At 38.5% G+C, this 26,550-nt stretch overlaps 1 protein-coding gene and 1 pseudogene across 2 annotated transcripts; one reads left to right on the forward strand and one right to left on the reverse strand.

Moving 5' to 3' along the window:
• The first annotated feature begins 615 nt into the window (after positions 1-615).
• Positions 616-19,358, forward strand: OSGIN2 (oxidative stress induced growth inhibitor family member 2). 2 transcript variants are annotated; one of them, XM_045842365.1, is made up of 6 exons: positions 616-1,062; positions 3,885-4,035; positions 12,038-12,174; positions 12,722-12,913; positions 15,632-15,723; positions 18,258-19,358. In XM_045842365.1, the coding sequence occupies exons 2-6, from the start codon at positions 3,969-3,971 to the stop codon at positions 19,300-19,302; spliced, it is 1,533 nt and encodes a 510-aa protein (XP_045698321.1). In that variant the 5' UTR covers positions 616-1,062; positions 3,885-3,968; the 3' UTR covers positions 19,303-19,358. The 2 variants fall into 2 exon arrangements, with proteins under 2 accessions (XP_045698321.1, XP_045698320.1); XM_045842364.1 differs by having other exon boundaries at positions 617-1,062; positions 3,881-4,035.
• A 3,937-nt stretch (positions 19,359-23,295) lies between these two features.
• LOC123821033 lies at positions 23,296-24,404 on the reverse strand (annotated as a pseudogene).
• Between the last annotated feature and the right edge of the window lie 2,146 nt (positions 24,405-26,550).

Raw genomic sequence — 26,550 nt, forward strand, 5'->3', positions numbered from 1 at the left:
GAAAAGTTATAAAGTGCTTGGGAACTCCAATTCCCCATGTTGGCACAGATTTTCAGGTATTTTTATTAGGTCGTCTGAAAGGCTAATGTTAACAGAAAAACAAGTTCAGGCTTCACCTTCTTAAACAACACCTACATCAAATGAGTGTGTCAAATGACAATAATTCAGAGAAAAACACAGACGTTTTAAAATGAGTGTGTGTATACACTGCCTCACATTCTGTAGCCCTGCGGCGGGATGAATCTTGTAGGCTTAAATGTCAGAGTCTGAAACACCTGCCTAGTGCAAGTTTGTTTAAGACCAACAGTCAGCAAAATTGGAAACTTAAAAGAAACTATTTGAAAAGGGAAACTTACACATCTGTATTCTAAGTGAGAAAACAACTGGTTTGGGACGGGAGAGCCAGCTGTGTGAAAACCAGCGCCGCCAGCTGTCCTCCCGGGTCCCTGTGCCCGTCATCGGCCGGGAACTGCTTTCAGACCACCTCCGCCTGCAGACCCGCCCCAACGGTGCCCCCTCCCCGACTCCACCCCCAACCGCCGGCGGCCCGCCTGTCCCCTCCCCGGGGCGGGACAGGTCCATGGGTCTTAAGTCGGGATTCGGGTGGTTCTCACAGGCAAAGGACTCTGTGGGCTGAACATACAGGGTAACGAGGCGCCGGGTCTGCAGGAGATGCTCAGGCGGTGGCGTTGGAGGGCGGACCTCTCCTCAGTGCCCAGCCTCAGTCTGTCTCAGGCTCCGCCCCGCGACCCGCGGGCCCCGCTGCGCTCGCAGCGCCCGCTGTGCCAATCCCGGGCCCCGCACCTGCGAAAAGGCGCCGCGCCGCCCCGCCCACAGCAGCGTCCGAAGCGTCCCTACGGCGTCGGTCCGCGCGGTGGGAGCGGAAGCTGCGTCTAGTCTACCAAGTGCCGAGGGCGGCTGGGGGTGCTGAGGGCCACTGATTAATCAGCCGGGCCCCGAGACCCTCGATCCCGCCGGGTGGCCTTGCGGAGGGAGGCGGCGGCGGGGTCCGCGCTCCCAGCCGGTGTGGTGCTGCCTCCGCTTCCTGGCCGACCACATCAGGTGACTTCCCGGCTTGGGAGGGTCGAGAGGGAACGGACGGATGGACGCTGGGAGCGACTGACGAGCGGCCGGGCAGGCGGGCCGGGGTCTCGTGGGCAAGGAGGGGCTAGACGAGCGTCGGGACGCCGTGGCCTCTCTTCACACCTCTGCATTCCGCGGGCCAAGCCAGTCACGCGCTGGAGATTCACAGGCCCGAGCCAGACCAAAGTTTTAGGGAAGGGTGGAGAACCGCCCACCATCCCAAAATGTTTTTATTTATTTAAAAAGCCGTAAGCTAAGTTACTGGGTGGAAGGCGGTAGGGAAGTAAGTTTTCACTGTGATAATCTGTTTATAGTAGGTTCTAACTAAGACGTTCGTCATCTGAAGCCATAGATACTGTAGAAACTTAAGAAAGATGCAAGACTGGAATACTAAGGACAGTTGTCAGGGTGACGAGGGCCACACTTATAAAGAAGAGCGAATGTGTGTACTTGGTCTAGTTCCAGCTGCTTACGGAGGTGCAAAACCCAGGAGGACCTTGCCTTCCAGGTACCAATGTACCAGAATAATGATGTGAACAGCCCTCTTTTTTCTTTTCTTTTTTTTTTTTTTTTTTGGCAAGTACAAAACTCTCATCAAGAGTTTTTAAATTGGATTTCATAAAATGTAAGTGGCCCATGAACTTGGATATAAAGAAAAGTACAGCAGTATTTTCACTAAACGTTAATATTCAGTTATGGATAGAAGCAACAAGCACTAATATTTTTGACTTTGTCACCGCTTGAAATCACAAATATTTTCACATTACAGTTGTCGCACATACCTAAAAATACTGTTTGTGCTTATTTCTTCAAAATTACAGTATTACTCGTCACTGAACTTGTTTAAAGAAGCACACAAGCATACCTCTTTATTGCGCTTCACAGGTGCAGGGATTTTATACGCTGAAGGCAAGACCCTCTACCACTGGGGTACAGGGGTGTCAGACTCATTTTCACTGGGGGCTGCATCAGCCTCCTGGTTGCCTTCAAAGGGCCGAATGTAACTTTAGGGCTGTATAAATGTCACTACTCCTTAACAGTTAAGTGAGAGTTTAGCGCAGCTGCCAGGTAGAAACAAGGTGCAAGCCATATAATACAAGGTAGCCAGTTGGCCTTGTGTTTGCTCTACCAGCAATTACAGTTAATTCTATTCGTACCAGCATCAGAAAGAATGATACAGGAATAATTTTAAGAAAAGACATGTAAGACTTGTACACTTAAAACTACAAAACATCACTGAGCACAAAGAAGGCTGAGTAAATGAAAAAGCATCTCATGTTGTATGGATTGAAAATCTTGATATATGGGATGAGGCAAAACGGTATGCGAAACAGTTTATTCTTGTATTATATTTACTTACTATTTTATTATTTTCCATATGAACAACTGTAAACCTACTTTTGCCCCACCCTCTACTTAAGATGGCAGTATTTCTGAATAAATCTACAAAGTCAGTGAAATCCTATCAAAATCCTAGCTGTTTCCCCCCCCCCCCCCCCCCAGAAATTAGAATTGCACAGAGCCCAGAATAGCCAAGACATTCTTGATAAAGAAAAGGTTGGAGGATTTCAACTTCCAGATTTCAGATTTTACTACAAGCAACAGCGGTGGTGCTGGCATAAAGATAAACGTATAATCAATGAAATACAATTGAGAATCCAGAATAAATCCTTACCCTTATGGTCATTTGATTTCCCATTATATTCTGAGACAAAGGAGAAATAACAGTCTCTTCAACAACTGGTACCAGGACAAATATCCAGAGGCAAAATAATGAAATTTTACTCCTGCCTCATACCATATACAAAACTAACTCAAAATAAATGAAAAACCTAACTGTAAGAACTAGAACTATAAAACTTGTAGAAATAAGCATTGAAGTAAGTTTTTGACCTTGGATTAGGTATTAATATTTTAGATATGATGCCAAAAGCACAGCAAGAAAAGAAAAAAATAAATTGGACTTGATGAAAATGTAAAACTCATGTGATTAAAAAGACAACATAAAGTGAATAGGCAACCTACAGAATGGAAGAAAATATTTGAAAATCGTATCTAAAAAGAGACTTGTCTCCAGAATGTATAAAGGATTTTTAAAGCTCAACAATAAAAAGAAAACCAGTTTGAAAATGAGCAAAGAATTTGACTGTTTCTTCAAAGAAGGTATATAAATGGCTAATAAGCACGTGAAAAGATGTTTAACATTAGTCTATTTATTGCATGAGTGGGTCAGAATGCTAAAGCTAGTTTCTAGGAAGGCAATTGGGAAAGAAAGATTGGAAATCAACATTAAGATCTATATTTTGCTATCTCTGAGAATTAACATAATGTGTAAACCTAAGTTACCAAAATGCACAATTTATAGTATTTAAGTACAGTAACTTTTCCTTAAACTAGTATGTGTGACTTTTGTTTTAAATATACTGTCTCTAATGTATTTTCTATTAATGAGAGAGAAGTAAAAGAGAAACTACCCATTCCTAGGAGATCTTAGAATATTAAAAATTTTCATAACAGTACTGTGTCCTTGGTCATTAAAGATAGTTTGTTATGTAGGACTTGCCTGTAAAGTAGTAAAAAGACAGTAGCAGCTGTTTAGGATTTCTGACATTCAAAGTGGTGTAGGTTAACATGTAGCTTAGCTACTAATTTGAAAGCATGAATCAGGGGGATTCTCTTCTTTTATGAAACTTGAATGTTTTTCGCCTAAATAAAATCTAAATAAAGATAGACTTTTATAAAGGCTATATTGACTATATTATCTCATTTGTTTTCCATGTTTACTTTTTAAAAAAAGAAAGGATGGTGACACTGAAACTGAAGGAGAAATTTATAATTCCTTAGTGCAATATTTTGGTGATAATTTGGGGCAAAAAGTTAAAGCAATGCCATTAGCTGAAGAAACTTCTTTACTTGAAGATTCATCAGTGACTTTGCCTGTGGTAGTAATTGGTAAGTTATTGCATTTTATCTCTTAAAATTGTAGTTATGATCCTTGCTGCTATTATAAATTACAGTTACATAGTTACAAGTTCTTAGGATTGTATTGAAAACTATTATTAGGTTTGATATCTTAAAACAACCAATAACCAAATTTTTCTCCAAAGATATTTATCTGATATTAGGTCCTGTGTTACAATGCAGCATGCATTCATTAAGGGTTGATACTCTACTTTAAAATACTATCAATTGTGTTGATTATATGACAGTGTCCTGGTAATGATGACAACCTTTATTTTGTTTCAAAATAAGTGGGAAGGAGAGAAAAGTCCTCTGTGACTGGCATGTGGGAGATTCAGTAAAGGAATGAAGGAAAGGAAGAAAGCAAGATAGTTCTATACTAGATCCCCTTGTTAGGGAGAGGATAGAGAGGAGTTTTTACACTGGTTCTCTTCCAGGATATCTTGGAGACTATACCACGTGTACCATTTTCCAACATATGTCCACCCTAGTTTTTCGTCCTTGATATCTTAGAATAAATAAAGGACTCTAACTTCTTGTTCTACCTGGGAGAGCCAGGAAAAGCAAAAACCACCTCTGTCTTTACCTGTCCACCTCACTCCCCGCTGCCAACAGTCTATTCCTATTTGGCCTCAGCTAGCCAATGAGTGAAACTAATGTATACAGAGCCATTACTGTTGGCAATAGTGCCACCAGCCTGAGCATAGATAAAGAACTAATTTCCTTCATTGGTTTTATATAGTAAGGATTCATACTATATAAATAGTTTCACAATTTGTGTATCCATTCACTGATTGAATGACATCTTGGTTGTTTCCAAGTTTTGACAATTATGAGTAAAGTCCCTATAAACATGCAGATTTTGGCATGGCCATTGTTTTCAACTCATTTGGGTAAATACTGAGGAATGTGATTGCTGAATCATCTGGTAAGACTATGTTTAATTTTTTAATAACTGTCAAACTGTCTTCCAAAGTGACTGTACCATTTTTGCACTCCTAGCAGGTATAAATGAGAGTTTCAGTTGTTCCATAGCCTTTTCAGCATTTGGTGGTGTCAGTATTATGGATTTTAGTCATCTGATAGGTGTGTAGTGAGCTCTTACTGTTTTAATTTGCAGTTCTGTAATGATATATGATATTGAGTATCTTTTCATATGCTTATTTGCCATCTGTGTATATTGAGGTGTCTAGATCTTTTACCTTTTTAATTGATTGGATTGTTAGTTTTCTTATGGTTGAGATTTAAGAGATTTTTCAGATGCATGTTTTGCAAATATGTTCTCCCAGTCTGATTGGTCTTCTCATTGTCTTACAATGTCTTTTGCAGAGCAGAAATATTTAAATTTTAATGAAGTCTTGCTTATCGGTTTTTTCTTTCATGGATCCTTCTGTTGGTGTTCTAAAAATTCTTTACCAAACCAAAGATCACCTGCATTTTCTCCTATGTTATCTTCTAGAAGTTTTATAATTTTATGTCTTATGTTTAGGTCCATGACACATTTTGAATTTTTGTAAAAGATAAAGGTTAGTGTCAAGATTCATATTTTGGCATGTGGATGTACACTTATTCCAGTACCATTTATTGAAAAGACTTATCTCCATTGGATTATCTTTGCTTTTTTTGCATTTTTAAGTATATTTTATTGATTATGCTATTACAGTTGTCTCATTTTCCCCCCTTTACTCCCCTCTGCCCTACACCACCCCTCCCACCAGCATTACCTGACCCCCCTTAGTTCATGTCCATGTGTCGTACATAAAAGTTCTTTGGCTTCTACATTTCCTATACTATTCTCTCTTTTTTTTTGTCTTTTTAAAAAATATTTTATTGATTATGCTATTATATCTGTCCCATTACCCCCCTCCATCCCCCTCACCCTCCTCCATCCACATTCACCCCTCTAGTTCATGTCCATGTGTCATAAGTTCTTTAGCTTCTACATTTCCCATACTATTCTTGCCCTCCCCCTGTCTGTTTTCTACCTACCATCTATGCTACTTATTCTCCATATCTTTTATCCCTTCCTCCTCCTCCCACTCCCCTGTTGCTAACCCTCCATGTCATCTCCATTTCTGTGGTTCTGTGCCTGTTCTAGTTGTTTCCTTAGCTTGTTTTTATTCTAGGTGTGGTTGTTAATAATTGTGAGTTTGCTGTCATTTTACTATACATGTTTTTCATTTTCTTTTTCGTAGGTAAATCCCTTTAACATTTCATATAGTAAGGGCCTGGTGATGATGAACTGCTTTAACTTGACCTTATCTGAGAAGCACTTTATCTGCTCTTCCATTCTAAATGCAGCTTTGCTGGAAAGAGCAATCTTGGATTTAGGTCCATGACTTTGAATACTTCCTTCCAACCCCCTTCTTGCCTGCAAGGTCTCTTGAGAAATCAGCTGACAGTCTGATGGGAACTCCTTTGCAGGTTACTGTCTCCTTATCTCTTTCTGCTTCTAGGATTCTCACTTTCATTTTCACCTTGGCTAATGTAATTATGATATGCCTTGGTGTGTTCCTCCTTGGTCCAACTTCTTTAGGACTCTCTGAGCTTCTTGGACTTCCTGGAAGTCTATTTCCTTTGCCCGATTAGGGAAGTTCTCCTTTATTATTTATTCAAATAAGCTTTCTACTTGTTGCTTTTCCTTTTCCCCTTCTGGTACCCCTGTAATTCGGATGTTGGAACATTTCAAGATGTCCTGGAGGTTCCTAAGCCTCTCCTCATTTTTTTTGAATTCCTGTTTCTTCATTCTTTTCTGTGTGGTTTTTTCTTTCTTCCTTCTGGTCCACTCCATTGATGTGAGACCCAGCTTTCTTTCCATCATTATTGGTTCCCTGTGTATTTTTCTGCATTTCACTTACTGTGGCCCTCATTTTTTCATCTAATTTGCGACCAAATTCAACCAATTCTTTGAGCATTCTGATCACCAGTGTTTTGAACTGTGCATATGATAGGTTGGCTATCTCTTGATTGCTTAAAAGGATGGGTTCTGGGGCTTTCATTTGTTCTTCAGTTTGAGCCATCTCTCTGTCTTTTTTTTTTTTTTTTTGGTCTGGTTGTGCCTGTTATGTATGAGGGGCGGAGCCTTAGGTATTCACCAGGGTGGGTCAACCCAGTCACTGGGTTGTGACGTTCTATGTGGGGACCAGGTCTGAGAGGAAACAATGGTGCTTGCTCCACTCTCTGCTGATTTCAATCCCTTCTGCCGCTTCCCCCAAGCAAACTGGGCCTTTCTGGTTATTCCCATGTGGGTGGGCTTGTGCACCCTGTGGGTCTCACCAGCGACCTCTCCTGTGAGGCTGGGAGTCTCTCCCTGCACCTCAACCCCCCACAGGTGTTTTCAATCAGTGCCCCAAGGATCTGTTTCCCAGCCCTGGGATCCTGGGTTGCCCACAGTGCCTTGCTTCACAATTGCCGCCTCGCTGGGTCTGCTGGTTGCCACCCCTCAGCCAGTTTTTGCCAGCCGCCGCTTGTGTGCCCAGGGTCTGCCCGCTGCGGTCTTATGCACCCAGTCCCAAAGCTCTTCGTGCTGGGCAACCCCTCTCCACCTGGCTTCCCGACCCCGCCCCTCCTACTGGTCTGGATGAACGTGTCTATTTTAACTCCTTGGTTGTCAGACTTCCATACAGTTCAGTTTTCTGTCAGTTCTGGTTGTTATTCTGTTTCTAAATTGTCGTTGTCCCTATCTTGGTTCTGCGAGGAGGCACAGTGTGTCTGCCTATGCCTCCATCTTGGCCGGAAGTCCCTATACTATTCTTAACCTGCCCTTAGAAATAAGATATTTTCTACCTACCATTTATGCTACTTATTCCCTGTACCTTTTCTGCCATTCCCCCACTTCTCTGCTCATAACCCTTCATGTGATCTCCATTTCTGTGGTTCTGTTCCTGTTCTAGTTGTTTGCTTAGTTCGTTTTTGGTTTTTATTTTTTTAGGTTAAGTTGTTGCTAGTTGTGAGTTTGTTGACATTTTAGTGTTCGTATTTTTTATCTTCTTCTTTTTCTTAGATAAGTCCTTTTAACATTTCATATAATAAAGACTTGGTGATGAGAAATTCCTTTAACTGGACCTTATCTAGGAAGCACTTTATCTGCCCTTCCATTCTAAATGATAGCTTTGCTAGATAGATAACCTTGGGTGTAGGTCCTTGACTTTCTTGGCTTTGAATACTTCTTTCCAGCCTCTTTTTGCCTGCAAAGTTTCTTTGAGAAATCAGCTGATAGTCTAATGGGAACTTCTTTGTAGGTAACTGTCTCCTTTTCTCTTGCTGCTTTTAAGATTCTCTCCTCTTTAATCTTGGGTAACTTAATTATGATGTGCCTTGATGTGTGCTTCCTTGGGTCTAACTTCTTTGGGACTCTGAGCTTCCTGGACTTCCTGGAAGTCTATTTCCTTTGCCAGATTAGAGAAGTTCTCCCTCATTATGTTTTCAAGTAAGTTTTCAATTTCTTGCTCTTCCTCTTCTCCTTCTGGCACCCCTATGATTCAGATATTGGAATGTTTAATATTGCCTTGGAGGTTCCTAAGCCTCTCCTCATTTTTTTGAATGCTTCTTTCTTCATTATGTTCTGGTTGAAGGTTTATTTCTTCCTTTTGCTGCAAATCATTGATATGAGTCCTGGTTTACTTCCCTTCACTGTTGGCTCTTTGCATATTTTTCTTTATTTCACTTTGCATAGCCTTCACTTTTTCCTTTAATTTGTGACTATACTCAACCAATTCTATGTGAGCTTCCTGGTTACCAGTATTCTGAACTCTGCATCTGATAGGTTAGCTATCTCTTGATCACTTTTTTTTTTCTGGAACTTTGATCTATTCTTCCATTTGGACCATATTTCTTTGTCTGGTTGTACCTGTTATGTAGTAAGGGGCAGAATCTTAGGTGTTCAACGGTGCAGGGCAACCCATGGTGCTGCTTTATGGCACTGTATATGGTTGGGGGGTGTTTAGAGAAGGAACAAAGCCGCTTGTTCAGCTCTCTGCTGGCTTTCAGTCACTTCCACTGCTACCTACAAGCAAATTGGGCCCTTCTGGTGCTGATTCCTGGGTTGGTGGGTTTGCAGATAGTCTGTGACTCTGTGGGTCTCTCCAACAAACTCTCCTGTAAGGCTCTGTGTTTCTCCTTCTACTACAACCCCCACAGGTTTTTTCAGTTAGAGGTTTTGAGGCTTTATTTTCCAGCATTGGAAACCTGGGTTGCATGGTCAGTCTCATTCCCCAGTTGTTTCTCCTTGTTTATCCGCAGGCAAATGTGGGACCACCTGGTCATTCAGCCACCGCCTTGCCACCAGTCTTGTGTGCCCTGGCTGCCTGTCTCTGCCCCTCCTTCCAGTGTGGATGAATGTTTCTTTTTTAACTCCTTGGTTGCCAGGCTTCCATACAGTTTGATTTTCTGTCAGTTCTGGTTTTTTGGTTTTTTTTTAATTTGTTATTGTCCTTCTTTTGATTGTGCGAGGAGGTACAGTGTATCTACCTGTGCCTCCCTCTTGGCCAGAAGTGCCTTTGCTTTTTTTTTTTTTTGTCAAAAATAAGTTGAACTATACTCGTGAAGATCTATCTCTGGGTTCTCTGTTCTGTTCCATTTAATTTGTCCATTCATTATGTCCATAGTCTTGTTGACTGTAGTGTTATAGTAAGACTTGAAGTTGGATGGTTTCAATTTTGATTTTATTCTATATTGTGTTGGTTATTCTGGTTCCAAGTCCATTTAAACTTTCAAATCAGTTTGCAAATAACCACAAAGCAACTTGCCGGTATTTTTTATTTGGATTCATTAAATCTGTAAGTCAAGTTGGGAAAAACTGATGTCTTAACAAGATTGAGTCTTCCTATCCACAAACATGGAATGTCTTTCCATCTGTTGACATATGCTTTGAGTTCTTTTATCAGAGTTTTGTGGTTTTCCTCATATAGATCTTACACCAAAATAGGTTTCTTTTTTGTGCACATTTTAGCAGTGTTGTGAATTGCATTTCAAATTCCACTTGTTCATTGCTGATATATAGGATAGCAGTTGGCTTCTGTATATTAACTTTGTATTTTGCAACCTTGCCCTGGTTGCCTAGTAGTACCAGGAGGTTTGGGAGCCAGTGGTTTGTCAGTTCTTTGGGATTTTCTACGTAGATAATCGTGGCATTATGAACAAAGATAGTTTTATTTCTTTCTCCCCAATCAGTATACCTTTTATTTATTTTTCTTAATAGGGTTATCCAAGTATTCCTTCAGGGTGTCTGTTGAGTGGGAATGGTCTTAAAGGGAAAGCACCTAGTTTTTCTCCATTAAGATGATGTTAGTTGTAGGCTTTTTGTAGATACTCTTTTTCAAGCTGAGGCAGTTCCTCTCTATTTATAGTTTGCTTAGAGTTTTTATCATGAATAGGTGTTGGATTTTGTCAAATGCTTTTTCTGTATCTGTTGATATTAAGATTTTTCTTGAGTTTTTCTTTTTTTGATTCAAGGAAATTAGCTGTTTGCCTCAGATCTGAACTCCCATTACTTGTCCTTAGTTGATAACTTGGATGAAGGCAAAAGGCTTATTTTACTCTCTGTTTTTAAGGGTTTTTTTTTTAGGATTTTATTCATTTTTAGAGAGGGGAAGAAAGGGAGAAAGAGAGGGAGAAAAGCATTGATAACACGAGAGAAACATTAATCAGTTGCCTCTCACACGTCCCCAACCAGGGACCTGGCCCAAACCCCAGACATGTGCCCTGATCACAAATCAAACCGGTGACTTTGAGTTTGTGGGATGGTACCCAACCCACTGAGGCATACCAGTCAGGGCTGTCTTTTGAGTGTTATGTCATGCTCCAGCATTGTAAGTGTAAATAATATTACCCAGGTTACTAACATTCTTATGATTTTACTTTCATGTTTACATCTTTGAGCTTATTTGGGACAAAATATTAAGCAAAGAACAGGATTTTTACCCCTATGGCTAGCAGTTGTCCTATTTGGATTAAATTTTTGATGGATGTGGATAATGGAGAACAGACAACCCAGACTAAAGACTAAAGGAACTTCAGAAATGGAAGTAGCCCAATGAAAAATCTAGTTTGGTTTTAGTTAAAGTTTATGAAAATATAGGAAAGCAGTATTACGAGATGGGACTGGAAAGATGGTTGAGACTAGAACATAGCACTGGGTAGTCAGAAACAAGCAGTTAAGGCCTTTAGAATAGAGGGAGTAACATGCTGAAGACCATGTGTTGCACAAACTCATCTGAACATGAAATGATTTTGGAGTAGGTGAATTTAAGGATGGAGAATATGTCTTCTGAGTGAGAATATAGGAGTGAGCATAGCAAAGACAATGGAATGGATATAGATGACAAAATAGGTTTAGAACCAGAACCTACCTGATTAACTTAGATTTTTTTTTCAATTTTTTTAGATTTTATTTATTTATTTTTAAAGAGAGGAGAAGGGAGGGAGAAAGAAAGAGAGAGAAACACCAGTGCATGGCTGCTCCTCATGGGCCACCCACTGGGGACCCAGCCTACAACCCATGCATGTGCCCTGATTGGGAAGCAAACAGGTAACCCCTTGGTTCACAGGCCAGCACTCTGTCCATGAGCCATACCAGCCAGGGCTGATTAACTTAGGACTGTGCTAGTACCATATGTTGAGAAGGGATTTTGTTTAGAAGGAGAGGGTACCTAAATGAATGAATTCATGAATTTGCTTTTGAACATATTTTGATTAAGTTATTAATGGGTCTGTCAGGTGGAGTAAATTAGCAGCATGTGGAAATGTGGGGTATATTTTGAGGGAAGAGGTGGCCTAGAGATCTAGATCTCATTTTGGGAGTCAGCATAAAGAGTTGAAGTTTTGACTAAAAAGGGCTCCCCAGAAAAACTAGGAGTGAAGACAAAAGTTATAATTCTTTTTAATGCTTGGTCTTCAGAGTTTAGAGAAGGCAGAACTGGTGAGGGAGGAAGGCCAAGGAATAGGAGTATTCATGCATGATACAGCCTCTTCACATTTTTCTGTTTTTAAATAGGAAATGGACCCTCAGGGATCTGCCTTTCTTATATGTTATCAGGCTACAGACCATATTTATCATCAGAAGCAATACATCCAAATACAGTTTTACATGGTAAATTACAAGAAGCAAGACATCTGTCCATTGTAGATCAGGTATTATTTTTTATCAGTGTTTTAAGTTTTTTTATACTAAACCAAGATTAGTTGTACTTATATAAGCATTGTGTTTCTTAAATGAAAATCCTTTCTTCTAACAACACTTTCTATCATTTTTATTTTAGATTTATAAATACATTCTGCTGAGTTACTTCTGTTTATTTTCCTGAATTGATAAGAGCAGAATTTCCCAAATGATTTCCTGATAAAGTTTTAATAGGTACTCTGTGCTCAAATAAGTTTGGAAAGTGCTGTCTTTTATATTGCAGTGTCACTATAGACATAGTAAGGCATATTAGCATATTAAAGGCATCTTCAAGTTTTGCAGTAAAATGATCTGGTTAGATTTGTTGTAACCCAACCTTTTCCATATTTATTTGATCAGAGAACTTACTAAGATGTCAAGGAACATGAGTGTTTTATAGCACACTATCTGGGAAATACTGGAGTAGAGTAATGGCCTTCACTTTATGATAGCATTGGTTTGTGTTTTTGTTTTTCCAAATTCTATCTTTTTTTTCTTTTTAAAAAAATTTCCATTCAGGACTTAGAATACTTGTCTGAAGGTCTTGAGGGCCGATCATCCAATCCAGTTGCAGTACTTTTTGACACACTTCTTCATCCAGATGCTGACTTTGGGTATGACTATCCATCTGTTTTGCATTGGAAATTGGAGCAACATCATTATATCCCTCACTTAGTACTTGGTAAAGGTCCACCTGGTGGAGCTTGGCATGTGAGTATACTTTTCTTAGCATTCTAGTGTATGTGAGTTATTATATATATCTTAATAAGATAATTTTGATTCTTAAACACTGATATAATGTTATATATGATGTTCACTGAATTTTTATCTGGAATTTTACTCCCATTCAGTTAAATATGGTTAGTCAAATTTGATTACTGATAGTCTTAGATTAAGCATTTCTGTGTACTATTTTATAATTATATAGAAAATATTTTAATATTTTACATAGTAAATTTTCATTCATTTTAGAATAAAATTACACACAATATCTCATATCTATCCATTATTCTTTTACATTTATTTTCAAGATCTTAAATGAAAAATGTATTGTAAAATAATTAAATTACATTAATCGGATTGGTCATCTATAACAAACTATCATAGACCAAGTGGCTAAACAGCAGATACTTATTTCTCACAGTTTAGAAGCTGTAGTATTCAGGATCAAGGTGCCAGTGTATTCAGTTCATGGTGAGGGCTCTTTTCCAAACTTGCAGATAGCTGCTTTCTTGCTGTGTCCTCATATAGCAGAGAGCATGATCTCTGTCTTCCTCCTTTTATAAAGCCACTAATCCTGTCATGAGGGTACCACCCTCAAGTGACCTCATCTTGGGCCTAATGACCTCCAAAGGACCTCACCTCCAAATACCCTCACAATGGGAATTAAGGTTTCCCCTAGAATTGGGAGGTAATACAGTTTAGTCCATATCAGACTAGAGTACTGATAACATTAAGATTCACTGCATTTCTTTAGGGAGCAGCAACTAACAATTATTGTTCACCCTGTGTCCTTAGCAGTCAGTGTAGTATCTGGTGTGTAGAGAGTACGCATTTGTTGTACAAATGTTTAAAAAAATGTGCTATGTTGTGAAGTACATACTTGACAGAAATTTTAACACTGAATGTCAAATCCCGAGTACAAACTTCAATTGGATATGACTATATTAATGCAGGGTTATATGTCTAAAAGCTGTTTACATTTCTTTATCAAGTGACAGCCAGTTAGGGATACCCATCCATGCATTGGCATCCAGGGATTTATCCGGGGGCTCACCCCAGTCATAAAGGTCAGCAGCACCCATGTGACTGGCCTTTGTGACTGGTCCCTGCTTCCCAGAGCAAATAGCGGTGTTCACCATAAATCACATATGCATGGTCACACTGGTACAGCATGGCCCATGGCTTCTGGCATGCAGAAAAAACTCTTTGTCAGATAGAATATCCCAAGGATAGAGGGTGTCTCCTAGGGGCTAGTTTTGAACACAGACCTTTCTTAGTAATGTGCAGGGCTAACACTACCTGCATCTGTTAATATTTTTCTGCACAAGGCTAAACTTTTTATTAATAGACAGTCACATAACTTGTTTGTTCTGCCTGGAATAGTCTCCCTTTCTAATATGGCACTCCTCAAAGTCCTTGTGTCCTTTAGGAAATACTCTCTCTATGCTTCTACAGTACTTCCGAGGTTTGCGTTTGCATCCCTTAATACACTGCATGTCCATGACAGCAGGCACTCAGAGAATATAGATTGCATCGGGAAAAAAAGAAAAGCCAATTGGGAGAAAAAATGAAGAGATCACAGGACTAGGGCTCATAACCAACTGGAACAATGGGTGCAGTGGGAATAAAGTTTAGAGATTGTTGACAGAAAGTGGAATATTAATGCCTTAAGGGTTTTGAGTTTCAGACGAGATACTCGTGTGGCTCCATATAGTGTCTGACATACAGTATTCTTAACAGCTCCCATTCTGATGATCCCAGTTTTCCATCCTGCTCTTCTGATCCTACTCCTAGGCCCAAGCCACCTCAAAGCAGTGGCAGCTTGCTGCATTTGCTCATTTTGGTGATCTGTGTCACAAATAATAGGCTTCATAAGGCCTAGCACATAGTAAGTGTTTGATAAATGTTAGCCAATAATAATAAGTCCCATTTCCAAAACTGGGCTAAGAGTTAAGAGAAAAGAAGCAATGGCTGAAATAGTTGGTTGAAAGAAACTGAAGCCACTGGAACAGGTGCTGTTGGACCTTGGGCTTTTTTAGCTTTGTACTGAGCAAAGCAAAAGTAAGTAGGACATGCAAGCTTGAAGGGCTTACTTTCTTAAAGGTACCATTGGCAGTAACGGTGAATCTGTTCTTAATCAGGCAACCACTGCTGCTTTTGCTAGTTCTAGAAAGAAATGCTGCTATATCCAAATCAGTTTAGACTTTACAATTAGAATTGATGGGGTGGTAAGGGGAGAGAGAAGGCTGTTGTATTGCCCATTTAAAAAAATCTACTAATAATATTCAAATGAAAAGACATCTAAAGTGTGGAAATTAATGAACTCTTTTCCTTTTGTTTAAAAAGTGAAAATACTGATTTGTTTCTCCAACATGATATTCTATATCTGAATTATGTTGATTATAAGCCAAAGTGATCAACATTGTGTAGGCATTGGGTAATTTTATAAATTTTTCTTGTAGATGTATAACTATAAGAAGGAAGGAATATAAATAGACAAGTACCAAGTGATGAAAGTATCATTTGAAAGTTTGTTGGAATAAACTTTGAGAGGTAATCTATACAGTGATTTAGACCTTCTTTGAGTTCTCCTTATTCAGACTCTTATAGTAAATAAATGGCTTTGGTTTAAAAAAAATGAACAAACAAAAAACCTTGTTACTGCTTAAATGTTTTTTTTGATTGTACATTTTTTTATTCAAATAGAGTATGGAAGGCTCCATGTTGACAATCAGCTTTGGAAATTGGATGGAGCTACCTGGGCTTAAATTTAAAGATTGGGTAACCAGCAAACGAAGGTAAAGATCAAATTATTAAAGTACTTTGGTGTACAATGGGAAGAGTGTGTCAGCAAACTTCAAATATTTGTGATCCTGTCTTAAATGAATAGTAAAAATATCTGTCTCTCAAGTAAAAAGTCTGTTTGCAGCAGTGATTGTCAGCTAGTTGCTACTTAGAGATGTTATAGATAGAGCACAGGGGTAAGGAATGGCATATCTGTAGATTGGGTTCCTGATTTCTCTGTTAATCATGCATTTATCCAGTCCTGTTCAACCACTGTGTTTAGTTACTTTCTAATTCACCCACATACCCTTTTCATACTTATTTATTTTTATGAATGGATCTATAAATCCACATGTGCATATTTCATGTGTACATACCTATAGTGTTTGACTTTCAGACTAGAAGAGTGTGTACAATTATAAACTAGAATTGAGGGTGTGATTAGCTAGTTGGGTATAGAGTTAAATATTTAATAAGAAAGTCTGAATAATTGAGAAGAAATCTCAACTTGAAAAAATAAAAGTTTATTTCGGGGGAAAGAACCCAAAATTTAAAAAGATTTGAAAAGTTCTGTGATTTTCAAGGATAGTAAATAATAGATAGAAATTACTAAAACAGACTGTACTCTAATCTGACTTCTCACAAAACAGTAAATGAAAGCAGGAAGTTACTAAACCTTTGTTAGAACAGGGCTGTAACATTTGAATGCTTAACTTCCTGCTAGACAGAAACCATTTTAATCCACAGAAATTATCCTTAATTTGACAAGATTTAAGAAGAGCAAATTTAGACCAAGATGAGTAATGGAGATTAAACCTCTCAAGTATTCCTTTTGCGTTTCTTAAAAAAGAATTGTATATGGGTTTGAAATAATAAAGTTGCAAAATCAGGCAAGTTGTACAAGTTCCTCATTTTCATAAGTCCGCAAGTGGTGAAACTGCTCAACATTCTCCTCTTTGTGATGTGAGTAAAAGAAAGGAAAGCTTTGTGACTTATGTACAAAGTGTTTTTCCTTCTCAGTCTGGTGATCTTGTGTATAGAATAAATATGTGAGAATGAATCTTACGATAAATATCTTTAGTTCCTACCTTTGCATCATGTTAAGAGAAGGAAGCCTCTTAGATCTCTAGAGATTGACTCAATAACTTGTGTGACCCTGATCATATAACTTAAACTAGCCGTCAATTTCCTAGTCTGTAAAATGGAGACAGAAGTAACTACTACATAGGGTTCCTATAAAAACTGAAAGTTAATACATTCTATTATTATGGTCATTAAACTTCAAGTGATTTGGTTTGTTTTTCCTGCTACTTATCTCTGATTATGGTACAATGTTTAGGGCTTTAGGGGTGTTAATGCCCATTGCTTTAAATTTCAACTGGAAAATGAAGAATGCACTAATGTACTTTTTTCATAAAGATATTTTATTTATGTATCTCTCTATGAGTAGGAAAACACAGAAATGTCATATTATTTACTTAGACATAAGATGATTTTGTTCGCAAAAGACTGATCTGACTTACTTTTGGTCATTAGGAAAATAGAAAGCAACTTACTGAAAATTGTTTCTGGGTGATATATATTATCTTTTCTGAAGTATATATATTACAGTTAGATCTGGAATATCTCAATGATTGCAACCCATATAATTTAGTCTATACTTTACACAGTGATTTTGAACCTTTTTCATCTAATGACACACATAAACTAATTACTAAAATTCTGCAACACACCAAAATATATTTTTTGCCATTCTGACAAAAAATAGGTATAATTTGGATTCATTCACACCAAATGGCTATTGTTGTGTTGGCTGTTTTCATTTTTTATTTGACAGTCTAAGGAAGAAGAGGTCAGTGCCCTGACTAAATAGTTAGGCATTGATGTTTTAAAAATTCTTGCAGCCCTGGCTGGTGTGGCTCAGTGGACTGAGCAGCTGCCTGTAAGCCAGAAGGTTGCTGGTTCGATTCCCATTTGGAGCATATGCCTGAGATGTGGGCAAGGTCCCCAGTTGGTGACATGCAAGGGGCAGCTGATTGATGTTTCTCTTACACAGTGATGTTTCTCTCTCTCCCTCCCTTCCCCTCTCTCTAGAAAAGTAAATAAGAAAATCTTTTTAAAAAATTCTTGCAGCACACTGCTTGAAATCCACTTACTTAAAGTATAGACCATAGACTGAATAGTGTATAGACTGAATTACTTAGATTACAATTATGACATAGGCTGCAAAATAGTCTTATTTTCATATATCCACATTCTAATCCCTTCATTTATTTACTAAAAGTTTATTGATAAAGGCAGAATCCGAAAAGGCACTATGAAAGACATTGGAGAGACAGACATGTATTACATACAGTCTCTGCCCTCACAGGGCTTCCTCTTTTTAACTAAAAAGAAAAGTTTTTTTTGGTAAGATGTTAGGATAATTTATAGCTAAGTCAGTTCAGAGGAATTAAAAAGATGTTATAGCTTACTAGATGGAAAAGTAATAATCATGGGAACTAAAAGTACTTTTTCTCCTAGGATATTTTTCCTTTTCCTTTTCCAGAAACCTAAAAGGGGATCGAGTTATGCCAGAGGAAGTAGCTTGCTACTATAAGCACTATGTAAAAGTCATGGGTCTTGAGAAGAATTTCAGAGAGAATACTTACATTACCTCTGTGTCAAGACTCTACAGAGATCAGGATGACAATGGTGGTCACAACAGAGCTATTTCAGCACAGCATTTACAGATCGAGAACTCCAAGTTGATCAAGAGAAACTGGGAGATCCAGGGTTATCAGCGAATAGCAGATGGTTCTCATGTTCCCTTCTGTCTCTTTGCTGAGAATGTAGCTCTGGCAACTGGAACATTGGATTCTCCTGCCCACCTGGAGATTGAAGGGGAAGATTTTCCTTTTGTGTTTCATTCAGTGCCTGAATTTGGAGCAGCTGTAAGCAAAGGAAAGCTACATGGCAAAGAGGACCCAGTGTTAATTGTAGGTTCTGGACTTACTGCAGCTGATGCAGTACTGTGTGCTTACAACAATAACATCCCTGTGATTCATGTGTTTCGCAGACGAGTAACTGATCCAAGTTTAATTTTCAAACAGCTTCCTAAAAAGCTGTATCCAGAATACCATAAGGTCTATCATATGATGTGTACTCAGTCATATTCTGCAGCTGACTCTGCAGACTCAGATCTTTTATCTGACTATACCAGTTTTCCTGAGCACCAAGTGCTCTCCTTTAAGTCAAATATGAAATGCATCGTTCAAAACATCTCTGGATTGAAGAAAATATTTAAACTTTCTGCAGCAGCAGTATTGATAGGTTCTCATCCTAATCTGTCTTTTCTGAAGGAGCAAGGCTGTTACCTGGGCCATAACTCAAGTCAGCCAATCACTTGTAAGGGTAATCCTGTGGAAATAGATGCATTTACCTATGAATGTGTTAAAGAAACCCACCTTTTTGCATTGGGTCCTTTAGTCGGAGATAATTTTGTTCGATTTTTAAAGGGAGGGGCCCTGGGTGTTACACGCTGCTTAACAATAAGACAGAAGAAAAAACAGCATTTATTTGTTGAAAGAGGAGGAGGAGATGGAATAGCTTAAAGCAGGTTTATGAGTAAATTTATATGGACAGTTTACCATTAAAGTTTTTAACAGTGTTTTTGCAGTGTACACTTTGCGGTATACTTGAATTTTCTGGACTTGAATTAACTGGAGGAGAGTCTCAAGGTATAGTAACTATTTTTTAAAGTTACAAGAACTCAGTGTTCTGACTTATACTGTAATAAAGCAATTTTCAACCTTTTTCATCTCCTGGAACATAAACTAATTACTAAAATTCTGCAGCATACCAAAAATATGTATTTTTTGCTGGCCTGACAAAAATTAGGTAAAATTTTGGTAAATTTACAGAAAAAAAAATAATAATTACCTACCCTTTTTGCTCCAAAGTGACTTTTTAAATTATCAGGTGCCTATTCTTGTATTTAAGAATTTCTGGTACTAAGAATTAACCAATCAGGTGCAACCTTATTACACAACATGAACAGTAAGATGCAACTCTGTTATATGACCTTAACATTTATGGTTCAAGACAGGGCATTCATACCAGACAACTATTGTTGCATTGGCTGTTGTTGTTTTTTTATTTGACAGTCTAAGGGGAAAAGGTGCTCCTGACTTAAATAGCCAGGTATCGCATGTTTTAAAAATCAAAGGTGTCATTGTCAGACAAATGGAAACACTGCCAATCTGGTATACTTTAAGTTGTCACCTAACAAAAACATTATTTTCTTCCAAGAAGTTTTTGTGATTATTTTTGGTCGCTATGATTGATTCCATAACATTATAGCCTGAAATTATAAAATCACACAGTCATTAGGCCAGAAGTTGCCCTCACTACATATTGGGTCATCTTGGTAATTAAAGTGTAGTCCAAAACCCAGCATCAGCTCCATCTATCACTTGTTAGAACTGTAGACTCCAGACCCCATCACAGACTTACTGCATCAAAAACTGCATCACAACGAGATCCTCAAAGAATATGTATGTTCATTAAAGGTTGAGACACAGTGGTATAAAAGAAAATGGGATATGAGATGGGTTGGGGATAGGTGGCATTTACAACTCAGGTTTTATTTTGAAATTACCAACTATATAAAACTAATTTATTAGCAAATATGATCTTTTAACAATGTTTTTATTGAAAATTTGACATACTTCATATTCTTAGCTTCATATTCTTAGCTTCTTAAATTACTCTTAGTAATTTAAACAGTCCAATACTGTTGACATACACTTAGACATCCAGGAACTTGCCAGATATTTTTTTGGAGATTTATTCTCTACTTAACATATTCTAATTTGCAATTCAATAAATTTTTAATGGAACTATTTATCCCTGTGTAAATGATGGCTTAATTTCTGTTTAAGTACTGCTAATATTATAATACTATTTGGGTATTGACAAAATTATTAAAAATTAAAGTTGAAAATCAGGTGAAATCTGTCTTCTGTTCCCAAGATTCCATTGAAATTTGTTCACAGGTGACATGGTAGCTCATTTTATGGTTATTTATTGAATTGTGTGCTCTATCTTAACTTATGTTTATTTAGGTGTGCTTAATGTTTGTATTTCCATACAAATCTCCAGAATTTTAGTGCTAGACAAAAAAAGTCCTTTGAAGTTTTCCATGGCAAACTGAGTTGCTCAGTTTCTCTCTCTTTCCATAGAATTTATTTCATCTGGAATGTGTTTATTGAATGTCTAAATATTCTATTTTTTCTTAGTATTAAAAAAAATGGACCAAAGCGTCAGTATTTTTCTATCTCTTTGCAATGTTATGTGCTCACAGGATCATATTTCACCTTAAAATATACTTGTTTAGAACAAACTTGCCTGTACAACTAGCTGTTTCAGATAAACTGGTAGATTCTTATACTTTTGATAACTCATGTCTGATTAAGTGTAGCAGTTTTTAGAAATGTGATCCAGTTTAAGTTTATATAATGGTAACTTTTTTTTCAAATTAATTTCACCTCTATTGGAAATGATATAGTATCCTCTGGCTGCACTTGATTGACTACTCTCTTGGTGGCCTTTTCTTTTGAGCTCTGAATGAGTTCAAAAGAACTGTATTGAATGTTTTTCTTAATGTCACTTCTAAATTGAAATGACATTGTTATAAAGATGGTTTCTAGGGAAGGATAAGAACTGTTGACATCCCCTTGTCTCAAAAGTTTACTCTTACCCATCCAGTAGCGCTTTTGTGATAAGATTATTCACACACACACAGTTTTTTCAGGGGAAAATAAGGCTTCCATGAGGCCCTAAATAAACCTGGTGAATAGTTTCATCTTTAGTTACCTCCCATTTCTCAATCCACACTCAGACCCAGCCGTCCTGTGTTTCATATAACATGAAAGTTATATGTACTTTCTGTGTTGTATTCTTGTTTCTGTGATGTACTATGCTCTTGTTCTCTTAGTTGATTGATTTCTGTCCCAGAGTTATAATCTCCTTATTCTTCATTGTCATCTAGCTATTCAGGGAGAGGACACAGTGCTAAATATTTGGTAAGTCATACCATTATGTGGGCATCTCTCCATCCCTCAAAGTCTAGCTCTTGACAGTGTTTAATACACAAAAATAAGATTGTCACCTCTAAGTATTTTAGGCAGTCTGAGAGTGTGAATTTCATTCAACTGTTACTTTTTTGAAAATCTAAGAAATTTTATCATGAGATATGTTTCCATATAATCAAATTCTGGTTAACACATTTTTTAAAAATCAGACTGAAAGGTATTTTTAAATATTATGTAGCCAATGGGAAATGGTGAAAAATTCTTCTAAATCCTGTTATTAAACGAAAGCACTTAAGTCCCAGCTGTGGGACACTTGAAACACAAAGAATGAAACAAAACTAAATGGAATTTAAACATTTTAAAAGTATAATTTGATTACAGGAATGTTTACTGAATAAAGCCATTTTGATCAGACAAAATCAGTCTTTTAAACTATACTGTATACATTCCCAGAGGTGCAAAAGGGTCAGGGTTGCTAAACCTAACCTGAAAAAAAGAGTATGTGCAGTAAAGATTAGATACTTTGCTAATTTAGAATGCCCCTGCCCCACTACCACCAGGCTAAGAAAAATGGTGTCTTTAGGAAAGCAGCAAGGCAAAAAAGTAAACTGATAAGGTCTTGGTTGGGTAGTTCAGTTAGATAGACCATCGTCCTGATACACTAAGGTAGTGAGTTTGATCCCCAGTCAGGGCACCTATGAAGAATCAACCAATGAATGCATAAATGGAACAACAAATTGATATTTCTCTCAATCCCTCTATCTCCAAAATCATTTTTTAAAGTGATGAACCATAAAAAACTAAAAATAACCTTCAGTGTGAATTGAACTTGGTCTTTACTGTAATCAACAACTGCAAAAGAAAAACAAACATGGTTAGCAGTCCTGGACTAGATTTTCAAGAGAAGAAAGGGGGTGAGGTGTACAATTTGGACTCTGCCTGTGGCTAACTTTCAAACAACATTTGAAGCACAGTGTCTAAGTTCCTGCTGGAGTTTGATGAGTAGGAAGTGGGAGGAAGGAGAGAGGGAGCAAGCTATACCAGAAGCAGCTACAAAAATTTGCACTATAATACCTTTTTTTAATGTTTCATTATTTTTAAATTATATTTTATTGATTGTGTTATTACAGTTGTCCCAATTGTTCCCCCTTTGCCACCCTCCACCTAGTAACCCCACTACCTCAGTCAATCCTCACACCATTATTCATGTCCATGCATCATGCTTAGGTTCTTTGGCTATTCCACTTCCTATATGTATTTTACATCCCTGTGGCTATTCTGTGACTACCTATTTGTACTTTTTATTTTTTTAAGATAGGGAATACTTTATTCAAACCCATCAGAAATGAACTGGTTGGGTCTATAACAAAGGATCATGTTTTAAAGCATAGGCCAGTAATTGAGTATATGAGTATACACTACTACATACAAATTAACTGATCAGACTGCACCTTGTCAATGTTTAAAACAATAAGTTTCCCTGTAAAAGCAACACCATTGTGACATTTTAACTTAGTATTCCTCTCCTTTTTCCTCACCCTTTCCTTCAGAAGAATCCCTGCCAACTTCCTCATAATCCTTCTTTAGAACACCCATGACCTCACAGGCCTCAGAAAACTCTCCTTCCTCCATGCCCTCACCCACATACCAGTGGACAAAGGCACGCTTGGTATACATCAGGTCAAACTTGTCCAGGCGAGCCCAGGCCTCAGCAATAGCTGTGGTGTCGCTCACCACAGAGGAAAGCTGGTAATTAATGCCACCTTTGAAGCCAGTGGGGCACAGTCCACAAACTGGATGGTATGTTTGGTCCTGATGGTGGCAATGGCAGCACTGATGTCTTTTACCATGACTAGGGTCACATTTCACCATCTGGTATGCCGGCTCAAAGCACACACTGGTGATCTCTGGTACAGAAAGCTGTTCGTGGTAGGTTTTCTCAGCAGAGATGACAGGGGCGTATGTGGCCAGAGGCAAGTGGATGCAGGGATAGGGAACCAGGTTGGTCTGGAATTCGGTCAGAGCATTCAGGGCTCTATCAAACCTGAGAGAAGCAGTGGTGGAAGACACAATCTTGTCATAGATGGCCTCATTGTCAGTCATGAAGGCACAATCAGAATGCTCCAGAGTGGTAGGTGGTGAGGATGGAGCTACAGGGCTTCACTACAGCTGTGGAAATCTGGGACGGGGCAAGGGCAGTGCTGGGTAAATGGAGAACTCCAGCTTGGACTTCTTGCCATAACTGACAGACACTCCATCAGCAGAGAGGTGAACCCAGAACCAGTTCCCCTGCCAGAGTTGTGGAAAACCAAGAAGCCCTGAAGACCTGTGCACTGTTCAGCCAGTTTCCAAATTTGGTCCAGGACTAGGTCGATGATCTCCTTGCCAGTGGTATAGTATCCACAGGCATAGTTATTGGCAGCATCTTCCTTTCCTGTGATCAGCTGCTCAGGGTGGAAGAGCTGGTGGTATGTACCAGTGTGAACTTCATCAACGACTGTGAGTTCCAGGTCTACAAACACTGCCCTGGGCACATGCTTGCCAGCGACTGTCTCACTGGTGTTGAACGAGTCATCCCCCCCTCCAATGGTCTTGTCACGTGGCATCTGGCCACTGGGCTGGATGCCATGTCCCAGCAGGCATTGCCAATCTGGACAACAACCTGCCCAACATGGATGGAGATGCACACGTGTGGTTGCTGCTTTGTGGCCACTGAGCAGGTAGCTGAGGAAGAAGGGAAGTTGTTGCTTCTTACAGCCAGCATTTTAGGTTGTTGATGTAAGAGAACCTGCCCCTATTTGTACATCTTAACACCCTCGCCTCTTGAGCCATTCACCAACAACCCCATCCCATTTGGCAACCATCAGAACACTTTTTATACATGATTCTCTCTGTTCCTGTTTTCTTTGTCTTTTATTCAATTGCTAATAAATATGTATTTATAGCCATTTTATTAAGTTTGATCTTTTTCTTAAATACATCCTTTTAACATTTCATATAAGGGATTGGTAATGATGAACTTTAGTTTTTCCTTGTCTGGAAAGCTCTTTAACTGCCCTTTAATTCTAAATATCTTTGCTGAGTAGAGCAATTTTGACTATAGATTTTTCATCACTTTGAATATTTCTTGCCAATCCCTTCTAGCCTGCAAAGTTTCTTTTCAGAAATAAGCTGACAATCTCAGGGGAATTCCCCTGTAGTTAACTAACTTCTTGTCTCTTGTTGCCCCTATCTTTAGCTGTGGCTGGTGTGGCTCAGTACATTGAGTACTGGCCTTCAAACCAAAGTGTCACCAGCTTGATTCCCAGTCACGGCACATGCCTGGGTTGCAGGCCAGGTCCCCCATAGGGGTTGCTCAAGAAGGTTTCCTTCCATTGAGGTTTCCTTCATTTCCTCTCTCTAGGAATAATAAAAAAAAATACTTTAAAGAAAATTCTCTTATTTCTACTTTGCTAAGTGCTTTTTAAATTTTTTCTTAAATTTTTCATCCAATGTTTTTATTGTTGTTCAAGTACAGTTGTCTCCATTTCCTCCCTACTATTCCCACCCACCACAGCTATCTCCATCTCCCTCCCCTTATCCCACCCCCTCTTGGTTTTGTTCATGCGACCATTATACTTGTTCCTGCAAACCCTTCCCCCTTTTCCCACCATTATCCCCTCCCACCTCCCCTCTGGTTACTGTCACTTTCTTCTTAATTTCAAAGACCTGGTTATATTTTGCTTGCTTGTTTGTTTTCTTGATTTGGTTCCACTTATAAATAAGATGATATATTTGTCTTTCACCGACTAGCTTATTTTACTTAGCATGATGCTCCCCAGTTCCATCCATGCTTACATGAAGGGTAGGAGCTCCTTTTTTCTTTCTGCTGCATAGTATTCCATCATGTAAATATACTATAGTTTTTTTTATCCACTCATTTACCGATGAGCACTTAGGTTGCTTCCAGCACTTGGCTATTGTAAATTGTGCTGCTATGAACATTGGTGCATATGTGCATATGTTCTTTTGGATTGGTGTTTCAGGATTCTTAGCATATAATCCTAGGAGTGGAATTGCCGGGTCAAAAGGCAGTTTCATTTTTAGTTTTCTGAGGAAATTCTATACTGTTTTCCACAGTGGCTGACCAGTCTGCATTTCAATCAACAGTGAACTAGGGGTCCCTTTTCTCCACATCCTCCTCAACACTTGTCATTTGTTGATTTGTTTATGATGGCCAATCTGACCTGTGTGAAGTGGTATCTCATTGTGGTTATAATTTGCATATATCTGATGGCTAATGATACTGAGCATCCTTTCATATGTCTCTGAGCACTCTGTATGTCCTCTTTGGAGAAGTGTCTGTTCAAGTCCATTGCTAATTTCTTAGTTGGATTCTTTATCTTCCTGGACTGGAGTTGTGTGAGATCTTATATATTTTGGAAATGGAACTCTCATCTGAGGTATCATTGGCAAATATACTTTCCCATATGGTTGGTTCCCCTTTCACTTTACTGAAGTTTTCTTTAGTTATGCAGAAGCTTTTTATTTTTATGAAGTCCCACTTACTTTATTATTTCATTTATGTGCCTTGCTCTAGAGGACATATTGGTGAAAATATTCTGCATGGAAAATCTGAAGATTTTCCTGCCTATTTTCTCCTCTAGGACTTGTACGGTGTCGTGACTTATATTTAAGTATTTTATACACTTTGAGTTTATTTCTGTTATAGTGTAAGTTGGTGGTAGAGTTTCATATTTTGCATGTAGCTGTTCAGATCTCCCACAA

Source organism: Phyllostomus hastatus, unplaced genomic scaffold (assembly GCF_019186645.2).
Source record: "Phyllostomus hastatus isolate PE091 unplaced genomic scaffold, TTU_PhHast_1.1 phas_contig_38, whole genome shotgun sequence".
NCBI lineage: Eukaryota > Metazoa > Chordata > Mammalia > Chiroptera > Phyllostomidae > Phyllostomus > Phyllostomus hastatus.